The following is a 25,044-nucleotide window of genomic DNA, read 5'->3' on the forward strand; positions in this document are numbered from 1 at the left end:
CAAATTCTGCCCAAATGTTACCAAAAGTTGCCCAAATGATCAAAACCTCTTTTTATTTGCCCAGTCGCATAAAAAGTAGCTTAGTAGCTGCAGGACATGTGCACATCAACATGCGGGAAAACGTGCAAACATCAGACTTACCATCGAATTTGCGGGTTTTGCCATGACCATGACGTAACCACAAAACCATGAACCCAGGCCAACAGCACCGCTCAATGAGAATCACTTCCCCGAAAGCCAGTTTGAGATGGGAGAGAAACTGGTTGAATTACCACCTGGGGTGCTGTGTTAGCTGAGGGCAGGGAGGAATAATGCATTTTTATCATTTATTATAAACGGCCTCATTGATTTATCTGGCTTGAAATTGTCTTTTTATTAAAGTGACACAATTTCCTGGTGCTGTGTGGGATGTGGAATCAGAATGACTTTGCGCCTTTAGTGCTACCTGCGTTCTACTTTCAGTGAAGCTGACTTCCTCGTTGAGGTCAGCATGACTGTAGACTCCAACTGGCAGATCCAGTTTGTCTTCAGAGTTTATATCCCTGGAGACATCACATCGTAGACCAATCGTTAAGCATCCGTATCTGCTTCCTCAGATGCCTGTGAAAGGTCAAGATACAGGACCTGCAGGAGTTTTTGCGTTTTATTGTCAGTGAATAAGGTTTAATGTTGTTTAATTTTTGTTTTTTGTTTTTTTGACACTGATCAACAGAAGTTACTGATGTCAAAGCGAAGACAGAACTCTACAAAATGATCTGAATTCATTACAAACATAAAACATGAAATAGATGTTTGCATGAGCTTTCATCCCCTTTTCACCGAAATCCTCACTGCTGCAGCCGGTTGGTTTTAGGAGTCACATAATCAGTGCGTGTATTCAGAGGTTTTTAGTTGAGTGTAGAATAATCACAGCTGCAGCTGGAGGGTCCGTCTTTTGGTGGGTCTCCCATGAAGACAAAGGAACATCAATGCAGGTCAGTGCTTCCCAACCTTAGCTTTTTCACCATGATCCAGTACTTTTAGCGGAGGAACACGCAAAGAGGCAGTGATGAAAAGTGACTGGGTACGTTTATAATACTTCTACTCCACATTATTTACTTGACAAGATTTTACATAAAAATATATAAGCTTAAAAAACAATAAATTGCTGATGATAAAACCAGTGGTTTCAGGTGTCTGAGTTAACAGTTTCACCCAACACACATTTCCCCTCTAAACTTCTCATGTGGTTTCATTTAAATATTTGTTTGAGGAAAAATTATCCAATATTTCACAAAATTGAAGATTGAAGCCCCAAAACTGAAAACACTTGTGTATGAGAACTGTGTTTTTATTTTACTTTTTCTTCTTTCTTCTTTCCCCATGAATCACCTCACGACCCCTGAGATTTATCTGCTGACCCTCTGGAGGGGACCGACCCCCAGGTTGGGAACCAGTGGACTGAACTCTCTACCTGTATATGACGTAGCTAAAACACTGCTGAAGCCTCCATGACTCAGGATCAATGATCTGATCACGTCAGAGAGAATCAGAGACCAGTCACAGGAGACAGGTCCTTGCACATGAAGTACTTTTACTGTGATACTGGAACTACAGGAAGTACTTTTACTGTGATTCTGGACATGCAGGAATTACTTTTACTGTGATACTGTGACTACAGGGAGTACTTTTACTGTGATACTGGAACTGCAGGAAGTACTTTTACTGTGATACTGGAACTACAGGAAGTGCTTTTACTGTGAAGTGGAACTACAGGAAGTGCTTTTGCTGTGACACTTTGGTACATTTTGCTGATAATACTTCTGTATTTTACTTAAGTAGGGCTTGTGAATGCAGGACTTTTATTTGTAATTGGGTATTTTTGCATCGTGGTATTGGCACATTAGCAATAAACCTGCAACATTAAACCATCTTTTTCTGTTGATCAGTGTCAAAAAAGCAGCATTAAATCTACTTCAATTCAAAACTGCACGCATTGCCCTGTGAATCATCCTGACGCATTTGCTTTTTTTGGACTTTTCTGGCTCTCAATAAAGTTGACAATAAAGAGTCTTTTTAAATGCTCACCTGAGAGACATGTTGTCAGTTAAGGCTTCATTCAGATACTCTGCGTCACTTCCGAAACAGAAAACAAATCTGGGGTTTATATTTTATTTCCTTCATGACTTTGTGATGAATAGCATGGAAGAAATAAAAAGAGTTTCCTTGTATGAAACTTTGATGTGAAAGGCTGAAAGTCCAGCCATGATAGAGGTTTTTGTGCTTTATTATTGACCTGTTTGCAGCTGTTTGAACCTTTTAAAAGACACGTTTACATTCTTGGCTGGATGGCAACAGCAGGTCCAGCCTTATATACGAGAATGTCCGCGACTGACCGAGTGAGCGATGAAGTTACAATACTGGTCAGCCGAATGCCGCGTGACTAAGGGCTGATGCTTCACCATTGTTCGTTGTTCTTTCAAAATGATTTGGCACAAACAGCTTCTATTGCGTCATCAGGGGCTCGTTCACAGGCAGTGTGGCCAAACTAAGCGCCTTTGTCGCTAGATTTAGCGACTTTTCGGACCCTTCAGTGACTTTTCTTCACTAAAGCCCCTAGGGACAAATCTAGCGACTTTTTGGACAAACCGTAGCTGCTTTCGGCAAAGAGTTTTTCCCGGCGAGCGCGAGGTCGCACTTTCCCTCCCCGGAAACACCTCTCTATGTGTCTCATTCTCGGACTAGATGAGCTTCTAACTTTCTCTCTGAGTGATCATTTCACAGGTATATAAATCGATTCGAAGTCGTAATGTGTTGATTTGACAATTAAACCTACCAAAAACTGCTGTGTGTTTCGCATATTTGATGCCAGTCACTACAGAACATGTTTGCTTCAGATTCCTGCTGCTTTCCCAAATCGTGTCGTCGGTTTTTAATTGGGTTTCCATCCTTCCAGTCAGCCGTTGGTTTCACGTCTGACTCACTGATTCATTTAAAAGCTGCCCTCAGGTAAACTAGAAAATAAACTGTAACTTCATCCTTCTACTCCACCACATTTCAGGGGGAAATATTGCACTTTCTACCTCACTACAATTATTATTCAACTTCCGTTACCTTAAGTGCATTTTACTGATAATACATCTGTAACTCTAAGTGAAATTTTGAACGTTGGGCTTTTACTTGTAATGGAACGTTTTTACACTGTGTTATTACTAGGTATACATAATGAAAACATGAGAGTACTTGAAGTTAAATGTGATGGATTAGTTATCTGCACGACTTTAAGTCTGAGCTGTTTTGTTTTTTTTTGTAAGAATGAACTGAAATCCGTGGCTAGGAAATCAGTCTAAACGCTGATTTATAAAATAAAGTACACCTGAGTTGTAGAAAATGAGCAAAAACTTGTAAAAAACATTTCTGAGGTGTAAAAAAAAACAAAACCTGAGAATTCAGTGGCTCATTGTCAAATTCAAGCCGGTTCCTGTACAGATGTGCAGGAATGCTGCCAGGTTAGATTTACCTTATGATAGTCCGTTAAAGGCTGCCAGTGTTGTTCCTCTCTTCTGAAAGTCCCATGGTCATGACTTTAATTGAAACAGGAATAACCTGTCACGCTTAACTCTTGGTCTAATAAATAAATTCAGCCTTAAGCATTAATTAAACTGTTAGAACCTCTCAGGTGGTCCAAACAAAAGTGTAAGAAATAAAAGTCCTGCGTTCATAATCCTACCTAGGTTCACAAGTATTATCAGAAAAATGTACTTAAAGTATCGAAAGTAAAAGCACTCGTTCTGCCAAGAAATTCCTCCTGTTACGGAAATAAACAAATTTATATCCGACATCATTAGATTATAACTGAGTCATGAGGCGTCAGCAGCATTTTACTGTCGGAGCTGCTCCAGGTGGAGCTGCTTTTACGTCATAGACAGGGAGAGAGTTCAGTCCACTGGTCCCCAACCTGGGGGTCGGTCCCCTCCAGGGGGTCACCAGATAATCGTGAGGGGTCGTGAGAAGATTAGTGGAAAGAGGGAAAAAAGTTCCGATTGCCTGATCTGGATTCAGTCTCTGGACTTTCATCCAGTCTTTGCTTTTTAAAAATGATGTTGGATAATTTGACCTTAATAGTTATATAAATGAAACCAAGTGGGAAGTGTCTCCTTGGTGAAACTGACTCACACATCTGAACCGTCAACAAAGTTGAGAACCACCTGTTTAGTCTTTAAAAATACATTGTATTTTAGAAGCATTTTATACGTTTTTACTATCTAAGATCTTAAGCCACAGTTGTCAGATAAACGCAGTGGAGAATAAAGTACAACATCCTTCTCATAAAGTAGCTTGAACGGAAACACTACCTCCAAATTGTACTTAAGTACAGGCCATGAGTAAAATGTACCTAGTTTTCCTACCGCTGGGTTTGAGCGATGCTGACATGTTTGATGTGAGGCGAAACAGGTGATTGGTGATGGGGGGTTTGGTGTGTCTTTGACAGGTAACAGTGTTTGTCAGAGAGGTAGAGAGAGAGGTGTGTTTGCATCTGAGGGATGGAAAGAGAGAGGGAGGGAGGGAGGGAGGGAGGGAGGGGAGAAGCAGCAAGGTTATTTATGCCGGAGCAGTGCAGGTGATATGGACTCTTAAGTTATGGCTCTCTACAAAGCTATCTATGTGGCAACTCTGCTGACTCTCCTGACAGGAGGTAAGGACCAATCGTGCTTGAGATTTACCGACGGGCTTATGAGAGGAAAAACACTGACGAGGAAGTCGAATCTTTGAACTAAGTAAGAGTAGCTGTAGTGGATCCCGTCCCACGGCAACGAATCCAAATGTGTATGAAGAAAATGTATGAAAATGGTTCAATCTAGGAGAGGAGCGCAAAATAAAGTAGGAGAGGTCTCGAGTGTTGAGTAAAGTCTCTAAAATCACAGAGCTCATTGTGTCATCCGTTGAACCTTTTGGGGAAAAAGGGTTTCTAGAGGGCAAAAAGCCAACAATCCAAAGTTATTGAAAAAGAATCTGAATCTGCAGAGTAAGCAGTAACTGTAGTGTTGTCAGATCAGTGTAGTGGAATAAAAAGTTCGGTGTTTCCTTGTGAAATGCCGTAGAGAGAAGGAGAAAGACTGGCCCCGAAATAAATCCTCACTCTTAAAAGCTGTGCTGGAACAAACGCGTGTGTTCTACTGAACTCCAGGCTCAATTTGGACTCGTTCGCACTTTATCCTGAGGTCATAAAGGTGAAATGACAACATATTAGTGTGCATGTACAGCAGATAATCATGTGAGATGCAGCCGCTCGTGCATCACTATATTTAAAGGAGTTTTACGAGGCGGCGGAGGGAAATGACTGCTAATCATCCTGTCAGTCGCTGCCTGCGTTAACACTGTACAGCCTGTAAGTCTGTCAGTCGCCATGAACCACAGCGTCTTGTCCTGTAGACGTGTCCTCGGCTTCTCGCTCGATAAAACGGAGAAGCTGAGAGTGAGCTCGTTAAAGTAAAATGACATTGACGTTGTCTCTCCTCCTTTAACTCGCTTCAGGGAGATTTGGCTTAAGATCTTGATTAACTCAGTTATTTTAAGGAAAATTCGTTCGTAGAGACTAACACCTTGTCGCAGTTACAGTCAGTCAAACCAAAGAGCAGAATTTATTCCTGTAAAATTTTTAAGGCTGCGTCAAAGTGTCAAATTAACACGAAGGTGACGTGTGCACGAAATAAGTCAAGTCATGTGGTCCGTAGTAGACCAGAAGGAAGCCCAAACGTTCTGATTCGGCCTGTCGGTGTTTTAAGACTTTTTTGTGAACTTGCAAATGATTATTTGTGGCTTTAATTTCAGCCGTTTAAGGGAGCTTTAGTTTCTGTGCAGAGGTATGTGGATAGATCACAGCGACTTCGACCAGCGTTCGGGCATCGTGACTCAGAAGCGCGGGTTGGGTCTGACGGGGATGGAGCCGCGCCTCGTCAAGTCCCTGGACGCTGAGCTGATGCTGACGGGAACTGAACGGCTCCTTATCCAGGGGCGGGGCGGGGCGGGGCGTCCTCCACATCTCTCCCACTGTATGTGGGACAAACATGGAGCATGATGGTGCCAGGGGGATTATTTTACAGTAAATGCGATCAGACTTTATTCTAACATTTACCAGAATAATTTCATCATGCCCAGGATGAAAACCGTCACTTTACAGAGTGACCTCCCCTGACCTGCTCCCGAACACCTTTTAAGGCTTGATGATGAGTTTTTTTTAATCAAAACGTGAACTTAGGCAACCCAGTCTTTAATGGAGTCATGATAATCAAAATGACCACCGAAGTCATCGGTGCCAGTTGTCAGTAATCGCTGGTGTTTTCTTCTGTCATCATTTCCATTATTACATAGAGTACAGCGAGGTGACAGGAAATAAGGAGAAAGAGGGACAGGACTACGTGACAGCGCGCGCTGCACCTGGACATGGTCTTGTGTCCTAAGCCTTTAGGCCCCCAGAATTCCCTGTCCAATTTTATCCATGTAACCTCGTTCCCAGATTCCCGGGGATCGCATTGACTTTAAGTGGGCCGCCTGCTCCAGTGGTTCAGCGATGCACTTCAGGTTGAGGGACTCACAAGGGACAGACACGGACGGGTCCAAAGTGAAGCGGCACAGGCCGAGGTTTTCCCTGATCTCAAACCTGTCTCACGTTTTCCGCTAACACAATGAGGAAATGTTGTCAGTTAATATATCTGACAAGTCACAAAACTGTTGATACTGTATCATTAAAATGTGCACGTCTTTCATGTCTTTATGCCGAAGCACATTTTGACGGTGACGCGTTCACTTTGTTCGCATGAGGTGAATTCACAGCGGACTTTGGGATTTGAACTCTCAGTCAGGGATCATGGCGAACGTCAGCTGACATTCTCCTCTGTGTCTGTCCTCACACATGACGAATAAAGGACATACTATATGTGTTTCCCGTCCGGCCCCAAGAAACAGACAAAAAAAAACCCGTCGGGACAAAGCGCGGCTGAAGGAATGTCAACAATCCTCGCGGACGAGGCAGTCAGGCCAGGTTGAGGGAGCTCCAGGCGGCACATGGCTACGCGTCGGCGGATCCATGAAAACAAGATGACAGTGTGATAAAGAGGCTTTCTATCATTTCTTTTTAAAGGCACCCACTGTAGCTTTTGTGCATATTGTAACGTCAGGATTTCATGATAAGCTGCGGTGACAGTTTTTTTCCTGTTTCACATAACTGTGAAGCAAGTATCCGAGTCCAGTGTTATACTATGTGTTATACATACAGTATATATAAATAAATCAATGACTCACTGAGTTAATATCCCTTATAGCACAAGAAATATCACTAAATATACAGAATTGTTGTTTCAAGGGGTTTTTTTTGGTTGTTCTCTGTTTTTCAGAGTGTCACTCACAAGAAGATGGTAAGTCAAAGTTTCTATGCCTACCTCCTTTACTTTCTTTCCCCCTGTCACTTCTGACATTGTGAACATGTTGCTGGGACTTTTGTTGTTCTGTTTACAGTCTCGTTATTGTTATTATTTTCTATCAAACGGAGAATCCCAAAAATAAAGACGCAAGTAGAAGCAATGAAACGTCTAGACAACTATCAGTTTTACCGCCGTTGCTCAGGAATGTTGGCCGGGAGCATCCCATCACACTTCCAGGATCACGCTCCTCGACCAACAGTTTAACATCCCAGGACTGAAAAAAGAAATAAGGATAGCAGTCCAGGGCAGGGGGAGTGTTACTCACCGTGTCTCCGTCTCCTGTCTCTTCTCAGTGTGTGGTAAGCCTGTAGTCAAAGGCAGGATCGTTGGAGGAGAGACGGCCACCGAAGGCCGCTGGCCCTGGCAGGCCAGTCTGCACAGCTTCGGAGGACACATATGTGGAGGATCCCTCATCAACAATCAGTGGGTGCTGACCGCTGCGCACTGCTTCCCAAGGTGAGCAGTGAGGGTGGAGCTGCGACAGGAGACACGTATTCATGCGGTGATTTAAATTCAGAAACACCGAGGCATTACACTATGTACATTTCAGTAATAAAGTGGAGAAATGCAGGTGCTCGTGTTGTAGTTTGTAGTCCGATCTTGGACTGAGATACAGGGATATACCTCACGTTTTGGCTGTTGAGCACAGTTTTGGGTTATCTTTGACATCTGTTGAACACACAGACATGTATATACTGGGAGAAAAGACTGAACACAAAAAAAAAACCAGCAACCAAACCAACTCTAATGATAATGTATTTGTGTTTTGGTTAATAAAAAACTCCGCTGTAGTGTTGCGAAGTTTCCAGAACATGTGCAGACTGAAGGTCACAAATTACTGATCTGAGGGAACAATTGACGTAAATAGGACTTGGTCATGAAAAAGTCTGTTAAGCACATGTAAATCGAGAGAAGGTTTTATAATTCGAGGGTACGAATGATTTACTTTTGGGCCATTACATCTCCCTGTTGAGACCTCTATCAAGCTCCATACAATCTGATCCAGACATGTTCTTAAAAATGGACTTAGTGTCTGTTTTTGCACTGATGTGTTTCCCTTCTGATTACCTCAGTGCCTCCAGCCTCGAAAACATGACTGTGTTTCTGGGACGCCAGAGACAAGAGGGATCCAACACCAATGAGGTGGCTCTGACTATAGCAGAGATCATCATTCATCCAAACTACGTCCCAATAACTAGTGACAACGACATCGCCCTGCTGAGGCTCTCCTCACCGGTGACTTTCACCAACTTCATTATTCCTGTCTGCCTGGCAGCCTCAAGCAGCACCTTCTACAACGGCACCGATACCTGGGTCACCGGCTGGGGCAACATTGGAAGTGGGGGTGGGTCGTAAAGCAGCCCGATAACATTTATTTTCAGAGAAACCGTGACCGCGGTGGCGGGAACACACGTGTTCTCTCAGATACGTCATTCACCTGGGAGAGCGCCAAAACCCTCCGTGAATGTACAGTTTGTAGGGATAATTTTATCACAATCTGTCTGTGGCAGTAGCAAACACACAGTTTTGGAAATAAGTTCATCATCAAACATTTGCAGAGCCAATTCTTTGAATATTTTCAATTGTCTAAACTGTTAAGTCTATGTTTGGCCGCTAGCAGTCGTCCTCGTTGCCTTTGTTGCCACATTCCTACACCTTTTTGCACATTAGTGCCACCTACTGTCGAGCCCTAGAAACTTGCGGCAGAAATGTGTATCACGTCACCCGCCATAATCTTGCATGCGCACGATGCAAACAAAAGGGTGACTCACTCGTAAAGAGATTTAAGAGCAAAAGGGTTCATTTATCAGAGGAGCATGACTGTGCTCACGGCAAACTGCTGAATAGCTTTTGAAATGTAATTATCAGTGATGTATCGTGAACAGCAGAAACAACTTTAACAGCGTCAGAAGATCAATATTAACACTGTCTTACTTGGCTCTGGTGTTAGTCCCTGAGTGATAGCAGCTTCCAATACTTTGATCCGTAGTTTGGTGGTGGACCCGTCCTTTTGTTTACCGTTGGTATTACTGACTGAACCAATAAGAAAACCGCTGACATGGCCCTTTAGGTTCAGGTAGTCTTGAGGTGCACTACAGAAATACTGATGTATTTCTATTTTATTTGTCAGTATCAGTAGCCCATTTTGTGTGAAACCACTTTCAAAGTGTATTTCATCACGTTTCTTTTTTAAACTGAATTTGTGTCTCCCTAGTGATCCTTCCCTCGCCACAAAACCTGATGCAGGTGGAGGTGCCAGTGGTGGGGAACAGACAGTGTAACTGTGACTATGGAGTGGGCGAGATCACAGAGAACATGATGTGTGCCGGGTTACGTGCCGGGGGCAAGGACTCCTGTCAGGTGATCATTTTACCGCCCGTGTTTGTGTCAGACTTTACCTCATGCAAAGGTTCCTTCTCCTAAATGTTCCTCTCCTTAAAGGGGGATTCCGGCGGTCCGCTGGTGAGCCTGCAGGGCGGTCGCTGGATCCAGGGGGGAATCGTGAGTTTCGGAAAGGGTTGTGCCCTGCCCAATTTCCCGGGAGTCTACACCAGAGTGTCCCAGTATCAGACCTGGATCAACAGCCACATCGCCACCAACAAGCCGGGCTTCCTCGCCTTCACGTCCACAGGGACTGACAGTGACCTGAACGTCAGCTGTCCAGGCCTGCCCCCAATTCCAACCACCCTCCCTCCAGCGACCACAGCCCAACGTGAGTGCCCTCCACACCAAGACTTTGTAACTCTTCATTGAAGCTGTAGGAAATTTAAACTGAGGGAATATACCAACCAGGCTGGCTGCATTATTCCATCAAACTGAAATATCCCAGATGTTTTGGAGAATTAACTTTCCCAAAATTCAGCCAGATCTATTTGGTATCTTCGTAAAAATTTGGGATCTGCACTAAAATTTAAAATAAAGTTCTGTGGGTTTGGACAAAGTCTCACTAAACAGCCTGAGCTTGTAATGTTGGCTCTATATGGTGTGAGTTAACAAGACTTTACACCTCCGTCGTCTGCCTGATGCCTTTCTCTCCAGCTGTGGTCTGTGGCCAGGCCCCAATGAATTCACGCATTCTGGGAGGAAGCTCGGTGGCGACAGCCGGCGAGTGGCCGTGGATTGCCAGCCTGCAGAAGAATGGAAGTCATGTATGTGTTGGGACTCTGGTGGCCTCGGACTTTGTACTGAGCAACGCCAACTGCTTCTCAAGGTGAGACACCTGGAGCGATGTCACGGACGGTATAATGCTAGTCTGCTTAATGGTTGAGCCGATGCCAAAAAAACTCAGAACAGCACCAAATGTGGATTATTCTGCCACTGAAAGCACCTTTCCTCCTGTTAGTTTGATTAAAAACTACAGTGAGCAGCCGTTTCAGGAAATTACTGAGCCTTTTTAAAAATTAAGTTATGTGTTGAGACCCAAACTAACACAACGTTGGTTTGGGTCTTTTCATGGGAACCGTTGAGGGTAAGAGAATAACATAATGTTGCCAGCTTTGTCCTTTCTTGTAATGTACATGCAATTTGTAGAAAACTGGATGAAAAATACTGGTCCTGTTCTTCAAGTAAAAGTCTAAGGAGCTGACTCTGTAAAAGTCCAGTCCTTGTTTTAAACTGGTCAGACGTTTTAACTTTTGAGTTCTCCTCAGTCCTAATGTAGTTCATTTTATCTCCTACAGTTCACCCATCGCGTCCGAATGGACAGTCGTCTTGGGTCGTTTGAAACAGAATGGACTCAATCCCTTTCAGGTGATAATGAATGTGACAAATATCACTCTGAGCAACTTCACTGGCACTAATATAGCAGTGCTGCATCTGGTAGCCCGACCCGACCTGTCCGACTACATCCAGCCCATCTGCCTGGACAGCGGACAAACCTTCGGTGTGGGCTCGACGTGCTGGGCTGCCGGCTGGAGCTCCGGACGAGGAGGAGGTGAGTCCGTCACACACAGGTTGACGCGGCAATTCTGACGCTCTGCGGCATTTCACCTCCTTAGATGAAACACAGTAAAGTCGTAAAGGCAGTTTCAATTGGGGTATGATTCAGCTGTTCCACTTCTCACCATTTTCCTATTTTTCCAACCTTAGAGGAACAAGTGCTGCAGGAGTTCCAGACCTCGGTGTTAGACTGCGGGAACGCGTCATCAACTGACACCATTTGTACTGGAGTTTTTACACTGGAGCAGGTGAATAATGACATTGTTATTACTAAATGTACTAACCAATAGTGAGGCTAAAAAGTAAAGTTTGTCCTCAAGTTGGCGCTAGAGGAAAGGTCATGGGTTCCTTAAAGCGAGATTATGAATTCTTTTAAAGAAGATGTAAGAAATTCTTCCTCTTACAAATGAGAAAGCTGAATTCATAAGAAATAAAACACATCCCCACTCAATTCAATACACTCAGGGGTTTTGCGGCTACACCTTTATCTACTAGTTTCTTATGGTGGTTAGCTAAAGTTGACAAACCACAGACCGATATTGCTGCGTGTCCGACTGAGTCAGTTTTCCTCAACGTTTGCTTCTGCTACACGTTTGTTCTGTCACTTCTGCCTCTGGTAATCTGTCCTGTAGTTGTTTAGATATCTTGCTCTGCACCGAAGTGTCAGACGGACGAACCGAGAGATCAGCATCACCAGGGTTGAGCCTCGTCACAAGCAGGGCAGAAACAACACTGAGAAAAATGTTTTTTTAAAGGAATTGTTTGACATTTCTGGTAATATGCGTATTCGCGTTGTTGCTGAGAGCTTGACGACGTAATTGTCGCTGCGCTAGCAGCAATTAGTTGATTAATCGATCGTCAGAAAATTAACTGACGAGTATTCTGATAAATGATTAACTGCTTTGAGTTGTTTTTTTAAAAGAAAAAAAATCAAAATGTTCTGGTTTTGGCTCCTCGAATTTGAATATTACCTGGTTTAACATTCTGTGAGCGTAAGCTAAATTTCTTTGGGCTTGGGACTGTTGGCTGGACACAAAAAAAAAGATCTGAAGACGTCTTTGTTGGCTCCAGGTCATTTTTCACCATTTTCTGTTTGTAGACCAGGCGACTTCGATTAACTGAGAACATCATTGACAGATTAATTGAAAATGAAAAAAATCTTTAGTTGCAGCCCTAATATAAAGCTTCAACCAGCAGGTTAGCTTAGCTTAGCTCAGCGTATAGAATGGAAGCAGAGGGAAACAGTTAGCAAGCTCTAAAGCTCAGTAATTCCCAAATTATCTGCTTTTCATGTATTATGTACAAAGCCTAAATGTAACATGCGCTTTAAAGCTGCTGGTAGGTGGACTTTAGAGAGAGCCAGACTAGCCTGGTTCTAGTCTTTGTGCTAAGCTAAGCTAACAGTCTCCTGGCTGTAGCTTCATATTTATCACACAAACATGGGTGGTATCAAACTTCCCATCTGATTCTCAGCCAGAAAGTGAAAAAGTGTATTTCATAAAATGGTGACCTGTTTCTTTAAGGCTTAAGAAAGCATCTGTATAGCACATTTGGTGAAAATGTGGGGGAAAAAAAGAACATTATTTTCTGTAATTTTACAGAAAGATGTGACTGAATGTCAACTGCATAATCAGAATGGGGTTAATACAAAATCCTAAGAATGTTGGACTTGAGCATTTCCTTTTTTTCCCTGTTTGTCCAGGGTGATTCTGGCAGTCCGATGATGTGTAAGAAGGACGGCTCTTGGTTCCAGGCGGTGGTGTTATCAAAGGAAAACAACTCCACCCGTCAAACACGAGCAGACCCAGTGATGGTCCTCACCAAACTGAGCCGCTTCCAGCCCTTCTTGTCTCAGACAGTGGGGACGTTTTTATCTCCAGCCTCCACCGACAACAGCACCAACACCACCACCGCTGCCACCACCTTGACCACCAGCGGGGGCACTCTCACTCACTCCCCTTCCTTCTTCTTCTTTGTCCATCTCCTCGTCCTCTCAGTGTGTCTCCACCTCTTCTGGTAGACACCTCCAACTTTATCTCTAAATAGTGATTTACATGATGCGATTGGCACAAATGAATGTAAACAACTGCGATTTTGACAGATAATGCCTGTGACTTGATTCTGCCTCTAGTGGTGAGCACGAGGAATAGAGTAGTGAAGTTTGCAGGGTTAAATCGGGCATCCAGGGTTCCTGCAGTAACAGCTCTGTTCATTTGCTCCACCAGACAGCGATAGCTGGCTGCCCGTGGGCGCTTTCCCAACACTGTAATACACCCGAAATTCTCCTGGTACGGTAAGCTAACAAAGAAAAAGGTTCAGAGTGAGTGTGCTTCGTAGTTCTGGCTCCTGGGCCCTGAGGCTCTCGGGTAATGAAAATGCACATAACAAACTTCCCCCTTTGTGAGTTTTGGAGCTGTGTTGACAGGGGAAACATGCTCTGTCCTAATTCCATTGCTAAAAGTAAACGTACACAGTATGTAGTGTGTAAGTTTCTATCTGTTTTTATAGCTAGCATACAAGAAATCAATCTTCTTTACATGCAATGTTGGTTGAGAATCAGTGTGACTTAAGAATGCCACCGCCTGTTAAACATCACAAAAAAAATATTGAATCTTTTCGTTTTAGTTTACCGAGATCCTTTCGGAGCTGCCTCATCAACATCTGCTATTGATTTTTATTATTTTTGCAGCTGTGAGTGAAGTGTAGCTTCCATCAACAGACACAGATGTTTGTAGTCAAGTCTCCTGAAGTAAACTGACAAACTGAAGAAGGTGAACAGAATTATAAATGATGATTTAATCAAAGGAAACTTTAAAATGCTAATTTACTTCCAAGGACAGTACCCTATAGCCCTCTTCACTACTCTGTTACAACAGTAAATCGTGGCTAGTCCTTTCTGTCTTTGAAACAGAGAAGAAAAGCCATAATCTGATCTCTGTCTTCACAAACTTGACTTTCTTTGTGTCCAAAGAAGAGATCCTGGACTGTAAATGCTTTGAGTCTTAAATGAAGGGTGTAAAGTCTGAGTGTGCAATGAAGAATTGTTTAAGCTGCACTGAACAAATGTACATATACTGAATGTAGCCTGGCGTTCCAGCAGATCATGGATTTTGAAGCTACGCGGACCATGATGATGATGATGATGATGCAATTTTACTTACTGAAGATTATTTAGTCAGTTTTTAAGCCGAGAGCGATTGGTTAAGAGGGACCACGTCATAGTTACAAAAAACTAGATCCAGACATTGTGCTCAAGCTCTTAAATGATCATTTCTCGTTTACATAAAACTTGGACTAACTAAAAAAGGGAGGGTATTTATTACATTGCAGATAGAACTGAACAAATTTTCTTCCATGGATTTCTTGCAGTCCTTAACAAATTTAGAGTAAACTTGAAGAAGCATACATACAGTGACAGCAATCAGCTTGACAATCACCTACCTCATATTAGAAAGCTACTGTACCAGCATGTAAACATCCATGTGAAATTGTCCCGAACATTCAAGGCACTGAAGAATTTTTTCTGTTTGTCTTTTTGTCAAAATATCCTGCTTTTAAATGAAGTGAAAATCCCTTTTGTTTGATTCAGGGACGTTTTCCTTTGTGTCGCGATCGCACGTGTGCTGCTGCTCTTTTCATTCATGACCAGGAGCACAGTTATGCTAGTTCATCTGTTTTGGTTAATACCTACAAAATTAAAACAAATACACTGAAAATGTATTGCATGTGTGTGCGCTTACTCTAATACACAGCCTACATTTATACAGTTGCACTTGCAAGGCAGCAAGGAAAGAATGCAGCAGCCATGTTGTCGGTTTGTTAGGTACGCCGAGCTCATACTAAGTCAGTCCTGTGATGAGTGCTCCCTCAGGATGGTTTCGATCTTCAGTTTGTGTTGAAACAGTTTTAAAAAGGTGCTGATTCAGCTGTGTGGGATCATTTTGGAGGAAGTAGTGCGTGTGGTGCTGCTGAACTGCGTTGCATTATACCGAGAGGTGTTTCTGTTGTTTAGCCTCCACTCATCGACAGAATTGAGGTGGACAAAATATTAGAAACACCTGTCAGTACAAAGCGATACAATTCAACAGTCACGGTGCTACTATGGCTAAAAACAACCCCGGTTTCATAAACCTTTTTATCGTCCTTTCATTATCAGTGTGTCACGCTGGCTGCGTGTGTTTTATTTAGAGAGAGACAGTTTAAGCCGTCATGAAACAGAAACTGTAACCATTAAAGCACAGGGCATGAACGGTGGGGACAGGCTACAACAAGCAGACTGAAAATGGAAAAAGTACAAAAAGGTCAAAGTTAAAAACCTTAAAAAGTTGATGCAAGTCTTCAAGTTTGGAAGTACTCACGTAGAGTAACAGTACTTCAAAACTATTCAGCAGGACAGTTGACTGTACTGCTCCCTATCCACAACATCAGGGAAGCATAAGATTCTTTACAATTATTCTTAATATTTCCTGGCCATGGAACCTTAAAGGTAATCAGTCTAGAGGAAGAGCAGCTACACGACTGATAAAGACGGAGCTCAAGTGGCCAAAGAAACCAAAGATAAATTCAAACTGACGAATCCATTGCTAAAACATTTCAAAATTTAATAAATCTTTCAAAAACCAGAATGTATAAAATTACAACACAAAGCTACCTTAGTCATCTTTAAATGTACAACATTCTCTAACATTAAAGTATAATTTTGGTGATAAAAATTCCATGAAAAGACCAAAACCAACAATGAATTGATCCTCCCACACACACCATCCTACTGCCAGAAATACTCACCATACCGCTAAACGTGGATTAATCCGCCGCTGAAAATAGTCCCCAACAAATGCACTAATTCCACCTCTTTGTGGGATAAAAACGATGGCGAGCAGCCGTTTAAGGAAATTACTGAGCTTTTCCAGAACAACTGAAACTACATTTTTGTGAAGAGTTTTTAAAGATTTACATCTTCAGTAGGAACCGATGGACTCGGAGCTGAGAGCCACAGACAGAGGAGGGAAGGTGTTGAGGGACGGACTGACACACTGCTGGTTTTGGTCTTTTTCATTGGATTTGTTATCAATGAGAACAATATTGGGTAACGGCAGCCTTAAGATTGAACTTAATGAACCATTCTCAAAATATATAATACAAAAGGCACTTCCAGATCAACGAAACCAGGTCTTGGCTTCAGTTTGATGGTTCTGGTTTACAGTAAACATAGGCAAGGCATGTAGGACATTCCTCCTGGTAACGGCAGTACTGTGAAACAAACACTCTGCTGTCAGTTTGACTATTTAATTAAAATGAAAGGCATCACACAAAAAGCCTCTTCAATTCAAAGTGTTAAACAACAGGTGGTGTAGGTACCCCCCACCGAGCTGAGAGTGCTGAAGATGGTCTTCAAAGTACAGTGTTTCAAGGGCAAACAGCCCTGCAGACGCTGTTCTGTTCATTACGTTTCAAAGGGGGGGGGCACCTGATGGCAGTAACACAATAATATTCTTCAGGGTAAAATAGAGTAGAGTAGTAGTCTTGTTGACGCTCAGCCTGAACTGCAACATCCCCAGTTTGAGTTCGGCCAGGGACCTTTGTTGCAAGTTATTCCCCATCTCACTCCTCCTCTCCACTGTAAACTCTCAAATAAAGGCTTACAATTAAAAGGACTAGAGAGCTGTGAGGGTACTTGTAATCCATCAGCTGGCATTGGCATTGGTGTACCTCCACCCTCATCTTCTACTTGATCCTGATCTCAAAGCAGAGACAGTTGCAGGACTCACACTCAGGAGGCTGACAGGTGCAGGCACAGTCCCATTTGACACACTGTGGGAAGAAAAATGAGACTGTTCACTAAAATGATGTCTATAATCTTTCTGCACTAAGCTTTTTGCCAAGGAGCACAGATGCGTCTGATTTGACAAAAATCACACCACCCGTCTTGTGTGATTGGACATATGAAAATAAAATAAGAGCAACGGCTTATTTGTCGGCTTCACAGACCCATTTCAGGTAGAAGCCTTAGTGTCGATGAAAAGACCAAAACGAAGAGAAAAGACTTGAAGATTGGTTTTAATTCAAAGCCTTTGCAAGTATGTGCTAAAATCTTTCCTGACAGAGGGAGAGTGTTTGTGGGTTACTTACAGTAGGAGCAGGGCACCAATTGGTCAGACACGAGCGCATGGTTGGCAGGCGACAGTCACACATTTCAGCCAGTCTAAAGCACTGCTCACATATAGAAACGTTGGGACAGCAATCAGCACACTCCCAAGAACAATGGTCCTTTGGGAGAGAGACAACAGCGTCAAAAATCAGCCTCATTTTCACACAGACATTTCTGCACTGTTTTACTTGTGTCTAGTGACAAACGGGGATACAGTGGAACATAAATGTTTTATTTCCATTCAATTAAAAGCCAAGCCAAACACAATACATACAATTCAAGTATAACGATTAAGACATTTCCAGCTACTGTATTAATAAATTTAAGGTTGCATCGTTAGTACTCCTGGATCCTTTATATGCAAACTGGATGGATTTAAGGGGATGACCAAAACATTCTGTCAAATGGTTAATCAAAAGTCTCTCATACATTTATAAAGAATAAAGGTGAGTGCCTAAAATCATATGTGATGTGCAGAAGGTGGATCGCTCACAACAGCCTGTAACACACTGATTGTCACACTGTTGTTTTAGGGTTAGGATCAGGGTTAACCCCACCAATAATATATAATGAGAAATTATTGTTCTGTATTTTCAAGATGACCAAACTATTTGGAATCTTTAAAGCCTCGTTTGTATAATTTTATATGATGATAGCTTCTGTAAAATGATTATGATGGAATAACGTTTTGTTTTTATCAAAAGTTCCAATCACAACTGAGAAAAAACTTGAATAACCTCAGAAGAGTCTCCTACTGTAGCACAAACCTAAAAAACTCAACAGAATAGCAAGATATTGAAGAACATGAACTGATGTGACTCAGCAATGCGTGGTTTGTCTAGTGCTGTGCCTCAGTTTCTAACATCAGGTGGTGCCAAAAGTGACTTGAGTTTTGTGTTCATGCTGGTGATTATGAATCAGCAACTGGAGGTCAAAGTCCACTCATCTATTTGTTTACTGCTGCATGACTGCTCCTAAGTTTAGAGAAAGCTGTAGGAAACAGCACATTTTATTTACTTTACATTTTACCAACTGTAGTCAGAGGAAGAGAGAGGCCTCCCTGCTCTGTGGATAACCGTAACTGTGTTACCAGCACCAACCTTGAGGCAGAATCGGATCCACAGCCCAATCCCGAGGATGATCATGTAAAAGCTCACAGTGATCATCAGCACTGCTGGGAGAGGGATGGCAAGCTCCCAGATATTCAGCACCTGAGGAACAGGACCAACAAAACATATAACTGCTATCTATCTAACAGAGTAGAGCTGCGGAGATAATACATCAGCGGTATTCAGATAAAATATCCAAGAATGATCTCTTACTTGCATTGTCTCTTCCTGAGAAGACATCTTTAATAGTCACAAGGTTCACATCTCTGGGAGTTCTGACAGGAAAAAGAACAGATGGCGTTAAAACCTGGTTATTGTTTAGCCTGGTTTATATTCCTCTTCTGAGTATTTTGCAGATGTATGCAAGATGCTTGATTATTTTCTGTCTGATCAAATTATTTCCATGCAGAGAATCATATTCACCACAAGCTCTCTTATGTTTAGTATATACAGTAGTGCAAAGTAACCAAGTATTTTTACTGAAGTACTGTACAGCACTACTTTGGTATTTCCATGTTCTCTTCCAATGTAGTATTTTTTACACTGATATATTAATTCAACAGCTATAATTACTGCTTATATTTCAGGCTAAAATTCTCACCCAAATAAAATACCATCCATCACTACAGATTCAGCTACCAAACAGCCTAAGAATTAGTTCAAATCAGATTTTTTTCAAACTTGAAATTGTTTAAAAAATATATTTTAAGTATTAAAATACAAAGCAGCTTGGCATTCTTATATGAAATAAGAATTAAACGATTATCAAATTCCATTTCTATCTATTGACTAATTATTTCAGCTGTATTTGTATTCACTGTTGGACAGTTTAATCTGTAACAAAGCATCATATTTTATAAACTCTTCATATAGTTTGTATGTAAAAATCTTAATTTGTAAAGTAATTTAAGCTTTAAGATAAATATAGTGGAACAGAATAGAAAGTAGCATCAAACTGGAAAATATTCGAGTAAAGTATAAGTACCTGAATTTAAGTACAGGATTTGAGTAAATGTACTTCCCACCACTGCTAAGCAGAGGCACACAAGTAGCTGTTAGCAGTAAAATGGATTCAAGTATGGAAAGTACTTGTAGTGATGACCTTAATGCTCATGAAAATGTAAAAACTAAGATTAATAAATGTACAGTAAATTGAAGATAACGGTAGTGAAGCTAACTGCAGTTCGGTAAAATAGAGCAAAGAATACAATGCTAACTTCTTACCGCTGTGTACGGTCCTGTATTTTCATCAATGTGTCATAAATATAGACGCAGGTGGATTTAAAGTAAAGTCACATTCTTTGCGTTTGTTGATAATAGAAGAACAAGACGTGATTCCACTGCCCGCTCCGGAAAACAAAACCGGGGATAGCTTATGGCGGTAGCTGCGTTGCCATGGAGTCAGACGGAATCCGGGAAGGGACAAAATAGGCGCATGGCAGGACGAACGCGAAAACAAACCTACTGGTATGAGATATGATTAAAATGTGTTTGACAGAATAAATTAAATGTTAAAATACATTATGCTCATAATAGGGTGTTTTATAAGGTACTTAAAAAAAAGATTTCGGACAAATTTACTAATTCTGTTAGATTTTCTTTTATAAATTTGAGTTACTCTTAAATAAGAGACAATCTTCAGAAAGTATTCAGACCCCTTCACTATTTCACACTTTATTGTGCTTTAGATTTAATCTTAAATGGATAAAATTGCCATTTTGCCCATTAGTCTACACTGAATAACTCATAATGACAAAGTTAAAACATGTTTTTAGAAATTTTTGCAAATGTATTAAAACATTTCAGAAACTGAAATCCCATCATTTACAAAGTATTCAAAGTATTATGCCCCTTTAGCATCAGTTACAGCTTCCAGTCTTCTCAGGTGAGTCTCTACAAGCTTTGCAGACCTGGATTTGTGCAGCTTATCTCGTTCTTCCTGGCAGATCCTCTCAGCCTCCGTCAGCCTGGATGGGATGCGTCTGTGAACTGCCAACTTCAGGTCTCTCCACGGATGTTCAGTGGGGTTCCAGTCTGGGCTGTGGCAGGGCCACTCAAGGACAGTCAGACACTTGTTCCTCCCTCTGACCAGTCCCCCTGTCCCTGCTGCTGAGAAGCACCCCCCACCACCAGGTGGTGAACAGAGCCTGGTGTTCGCCAGACAGACAGAGTTTGGAGTTCTGCTCACAGGGTTCAATTTTTGTCTCATCAGACCAGAGAATCTTTTTCCTCGTGCTCTCAGAGTCCTTTAAATGCCGTTTGACAAACCCCAGGCGGACTGTCATCTGTTTTCACTTTGTCTTCATGGATTATTGAGTTTAGACTAATGGGCAAAATAGCAGTTTTATCAATTTACAATTAAATCAAAAAAAGAAAGTGTGAAAAACGTGAAGTGGTCTCATTGTTTCTAAAGCTACTGTAAATCAGATCAGTGTTTGCTGTGACTGCCCTTTCCTTTTAAGACGGCACCAGTTTTCCACAGTACATCTACAGTTTTTCAAGATACTTGGCAGGTAGGTTGTTCAGAGAATCTAAATCAGTGTCTTCCGTCTCTACATGTGGTCCCAGACTGACTCCATGATGCTGAGATCAGGACTCTGTGGGGGCCAGCCCATCTGTTGCAGGACTACTTGTTCTTCTTGTCTCTGCAGACAGTTCTTCATGACTCTGGCTGTATGTTTGGGCCCATTGTCCTGCCGCAGGATGAATTTGGGATGGATCAATGCCTCCCTGATGGTGTTGCGCAATGGATGAGGTCTCCTAGTTTTTTATATAAATTAACATTTTTTTTCCACATCGATGTCCATGTTCACTAAATTGAAGCATAAAATTGTTTGGCAAAAATGAAGCTAAAAATGCTCTACACCACAACAATTATTGTGTAACATTGTCCTCTGCAAGTCACTAGAGTAGAAATGGAGTAGAAAAATATTGTCACAGTACTGAAATACTCATGCGAAGTACCTGAAAAATGGCAGCTAATCACATTGCTAACATGAACGTCCTTGGTTCCAAGATCCCCACGCTTGTGTAGGACACATGTAAGCAATTTGGCCAAGTTTAAAACCAGAGGATGTGTAGATGTAATTCTTCTGATGTGAACTGGTGTGTGCATGCAGGTCCACAATATGCTTCACTGCCTATATGTTGTCCAAAATTTTGGAAAAAACACATTTGATACGAACTAAAAAAAAAAAAAAAAAAAATTGATTGACATAAAAGGCTACTGCAAACTGAAGACACCCACACAATTACAACAACACAGGACAGGCTTGTCAACTGCAGAAATTTTATTGAACCAAATGTGGATTTTGCAAAAACAGACTTGCTCTCCATCACCCTCAGTCACAGGACCACAGTGTGACTGGCCATGGCTTTAATTTTTACTGTATTACTTCAGCATTACTACATCTTAACTTTGAATATTTATAAATTATTGCATTGTAGGAAATTAAAGATTCAAGTGTCCATAACCAGAGGTTTGTTACTAGATTTGTTCTCAGACCAAAGCAGGAAGCTGGTCAAATGCCAGAGCAGGAAACTTAAATTTACCAGTAAATCCAAAATTACTCAATTGTGTCATCTGGAATCGTACTTGGTGTTAGTTCCATCAAACTACACTAGATCCAAAAGATTACCAGCATTTGATTTCATTTCCCACTCTAGAGGGTTCATCTGATCACATAGTGAACTGACTCAGCCTTCCACATCACAGGCCTCGCTTTGACCAATAGACAACCAGAGAACACCCATTTAGTTTTGAAACCTGCATTGGCAGAAAATTAAAAAAAAAAAAAAAAAAGAAAAAAAAGAAAAAGAAAAATGTGCCATTAAATAAAAAGGGAAAAAAAAAAAATCCAGGTGGTGGTGGTGGAGACAGGTCAGTACTTTACACCATCTCTGCTCTAACCTGAGAGCGCACAGCTGGACATGTAAACACCATCAGTGGGACGCTGAAACAGACTGAAAAATGGGAAATCACTTATGTAGGAAAACCCCTTTCCCATCCTCCCACCTGTAACCTTTGTTCTTCTACATTTACCAACTTCAGCAGTTAACAGTTACAATGTCTATGACCCTCCTGTTCACACCCAGCCCCCACCCATTCCACATGACACCACTCCACTCCAATATATGGAGACTCATCGTTTTATTGAAACACCTTGAAGTACAAAACAAAAAGTTACATGAAACGGTGCCTCCCTGTTGTGGCACAAGACCTAAAAAGAAAAAATTAAAAAGGAAATAAACAAGGGGGAAAAGGAAGGAGGAAGTGTGTGTGTGGGAGGGTCATCACCACTCATCCCTGATGTTGTGTGGAGCTGCAGTGGTGTGTCTTTGAGAGAGCGAGCCTGCCCCCTGGTGTTGTAGGGGGGCGGTGATGTTACAGAGTCCCATATTTGTCAGAGGTAATTCACGTGTTAGCTAACAGGAGCTGGTGGGGCTGGAAGTGGGGAGAGGGGGGAGGAAAAGCAACAGCAGCACATAGGAGAAGGGAAGGAGAGGGGGAGGGGGAGTTTAATGGCCTTCCAGGAAAGATGGGGAGAAAGCTGATCTGCAGCTTTTAGAAGCCGTGGACTTTGAGCTGCTCCTCCTTGGCCAGGTCAATCTACAAAGAAGAAACAAGAGATTCAATCAATGAAAGTGACCTCTGACCTCCAGTCAGTGCCTCAGTCCCCAAGTCAACGGTATTCCACACAAAACTATCCCGTTGAGTCTCTCACCCTGGTGAAGTGTCAAATAGGAAATTCTGATTTTTCACAAGAACCATACAAGACCCACCTCAATGAGGAACTGGCAGATATTCTTGCGCTGGTCTCCCTGTAGCTGGATCACTTCACCATACTCTGGGTGCTCAATCACTGTCCCATTGCAGGCAAACTTCTGTTAGGGTCAAAAAGAGCAAAACAGTGAGTCTGTCATCAACAGAAAATAAGGACACACACCAACCTGCATTATTATCTAGTAAAAGCTGTCAGTCTGTTATTTTATTTTTATATATACACAAAATAAATAACAGTATTAACAACCAAATAAGACAAATTCAAATAATTTTGTTCACTAGAAACACCAGGATGAAAATACAGACGGGTTTTAATGCCAGTCTTTCTAGAACGTTGACAGCACTCTACAAATGTATAAGAAGCAATTCAAAACCAGGCCCCACCCCAAGGTAGTACCTTCTTGAAGGCCTTGACTAGCTTCTTCTTGTCATAGTCGGCAGAGATGCCCTGGACAGTAGTGAGGGTCTTCCTGCCGTTCCGCTGTTGGATTCTTATGTGGATGTAGTCCTCTGTCCCGGCTGGGAGGCGGTCATCACCCTTAGTTGCATCAGCAAAGGGGTCTGGAGGGGGGGGCATAGAAGAACAGCATTGTAAGCGCAACAATAAAACTTAAAAAAAAAACAAAAAACCAGTATGCTCAAGAAAGGACTCCATCGCTTAGACATATGGATTTACACAGCTCAACTGTAAAGACCAGCTATTTTAGCAGTTTTCATTATTGTATGCCGTATTTTGCCCGTGTTCCCTTTGTTCTTAAGGCAACGCCACTAAATCAGCTGTACATCTCCCCTGTGTTCATCTGGCGGATCTCTGTGGAGGTGTCACATTTCAGATGAACTGCGCAGACGTGAAACCTCAATATACAGCTTAACAGCTTACTGAAGCCTGGGAGCCTTAGTTAGCCACTGCTAAGCGGTACGCTTTAGCCAGCGAACACGACTGTGTTCGGAATAAAAGTCATGACATGATAACTTTCTTTTTCACCATGTGTATCAAGACCTAAAATAATGTACAACTAAGTGAAATACATTTTATGCCGATTTTTCCCCCAGCAGAAAATCTATCTCCTTATGAAAACCAACATATCTGAAGAATAAGCTAACAGGTTAGCAGCAAAAATTCAGGCCTAATGGCGGCCGTTTTAATGTTAGCAGAGGCCGGCTAGTTGAGTAATCAAAAAGGCCAGCTTGTCAAATATGTACTTCAAAGATTGAACCGCGAGTTAGACGTATATGTTAAGTCACTCTGATGAACAAGCGTAGTATTAAATAGCCAAATAACCTACAAAAGAAATAAAACCTCGACGGAAGTTACGAGCTTAATGTTAGCTCTGCTAGCCCTCGCCCTTCCCCCACCTTGTCTCTGTACGGTCTGATTAAAAAAAAAAAAAAAAAACGACTTACCAAAAGTTTGGAGGTTCTGGATAGCGGACATACGATAAGATTTGCTTTCCTTTCGATTGATAACTTGGTTAGCGAGCGATTCGTCGGCTAACTTTGACTTATATGTCTTTTCTAGTTTTTGCCTTTTTGCGGGGACGTCGCTCGGCTCGGCTTTCACACCTCACACAAAATGGAGACCGTTGAGCTCGGAGGACTTGGAAA

The 25,044-nt window shown here is 42.0% G+C and overlaps 3 protein-coding genes across 3 annotated transcripts; 1 reads left to right on the top strand and 2 right to left on the bottom strand.

The window, feature by feature from the left end:
- The first annotated feature begins 490 nt into the window (after nucleotides 1-490).
- Nucleotides 491-13,419, top strand: LOC120784185 (polyserase-2-like). Its single transcript, XM_040117732.1, is given in 10 exon segments — nucleotides 491-532; nucleotides 892-925; nucleotides 7,754-7,916; nucleotides 8,534-8,805; nucleotides 9,676-9,821; nucleotides 9,903-10,173; nucleotides 10,500-10,671; nucleotides 11,111-11,394; nucleotides 11,550-11,662; nucleotides 13,102-13,419. Coding segments are annotated over 10 exon segments (1,815 nt in total).
- A 2,364-nt stretch (nucleotides 13,420-15,783) lies between these two features.
- Nucleotides 15,784-20,078, bottom strand: si:ch211-198p11.6. The gene is made up of 5 exons (XM_040123455.1): nucleotides 19,881-20,078; nucleotides 18,870-18,931; nucleotides 18,648-18,758; nucleotides 17,529-17,666; nucleotides 15,784-17,210 (listed from the first exon to the last, which is right to left on the bottom strand). The coding sequence occupies exons 2-5, from the start codon at nucleotides 18,894-18,896 to the stop codon at nucleotides 17,124-17,126; spliced, it is 363 nt and encodes a 120-aa protein (XP_039979389.1). The 5' UTR covers nucleotides 18,897-18,931; nucleotides 19,881-20,078; the 3' UTR covers nucleotides 15,784-17,123.
- Nucleotides 20,079-22,786: 2,708 nt separating this feature from the next.
- LOC120788486 (eukaryotic translation initiation factor 1b) lies at nucleotides 22,787-25,044 on the bottom strand. The gene is made up of 4 exons (XM_040124365.1): nucleotides 24,844-25,044; nucleotides 23,837-24,000; nucleotides 23,439-23,540; nucleotides 22,787-23,265 (listed from the first exon to the last, which is right to left on the bottom strand). Exons 1-4 carry the CDS (start codon nucleotides 24,872-24,874, stop codon nucleotides 23,221-23,223), a joined length of 342 nt encoding a protein of 113 aa, XP_039980299.1. The 5' UTR covers nucleotides 24,875-25,044; the 3' UTR covers nucleotides 22,787-23,220.

The sequence above is a fragment of the Xiphias gladius genome, chromosome 3 (genome assembly GCF_016859285.1).
Source record: "Xiphias gladius isolate SHS-SW01 ecotype Sanya breed wild chromosome 3, ASM1685928v1, whole genome shotgun sequence".
NCBI lineage: Eukaryota > Metazoa > Chordata > Actinopteri > Istiophoriformes > Xiphiidae > Xiphias > Xiphias gladius.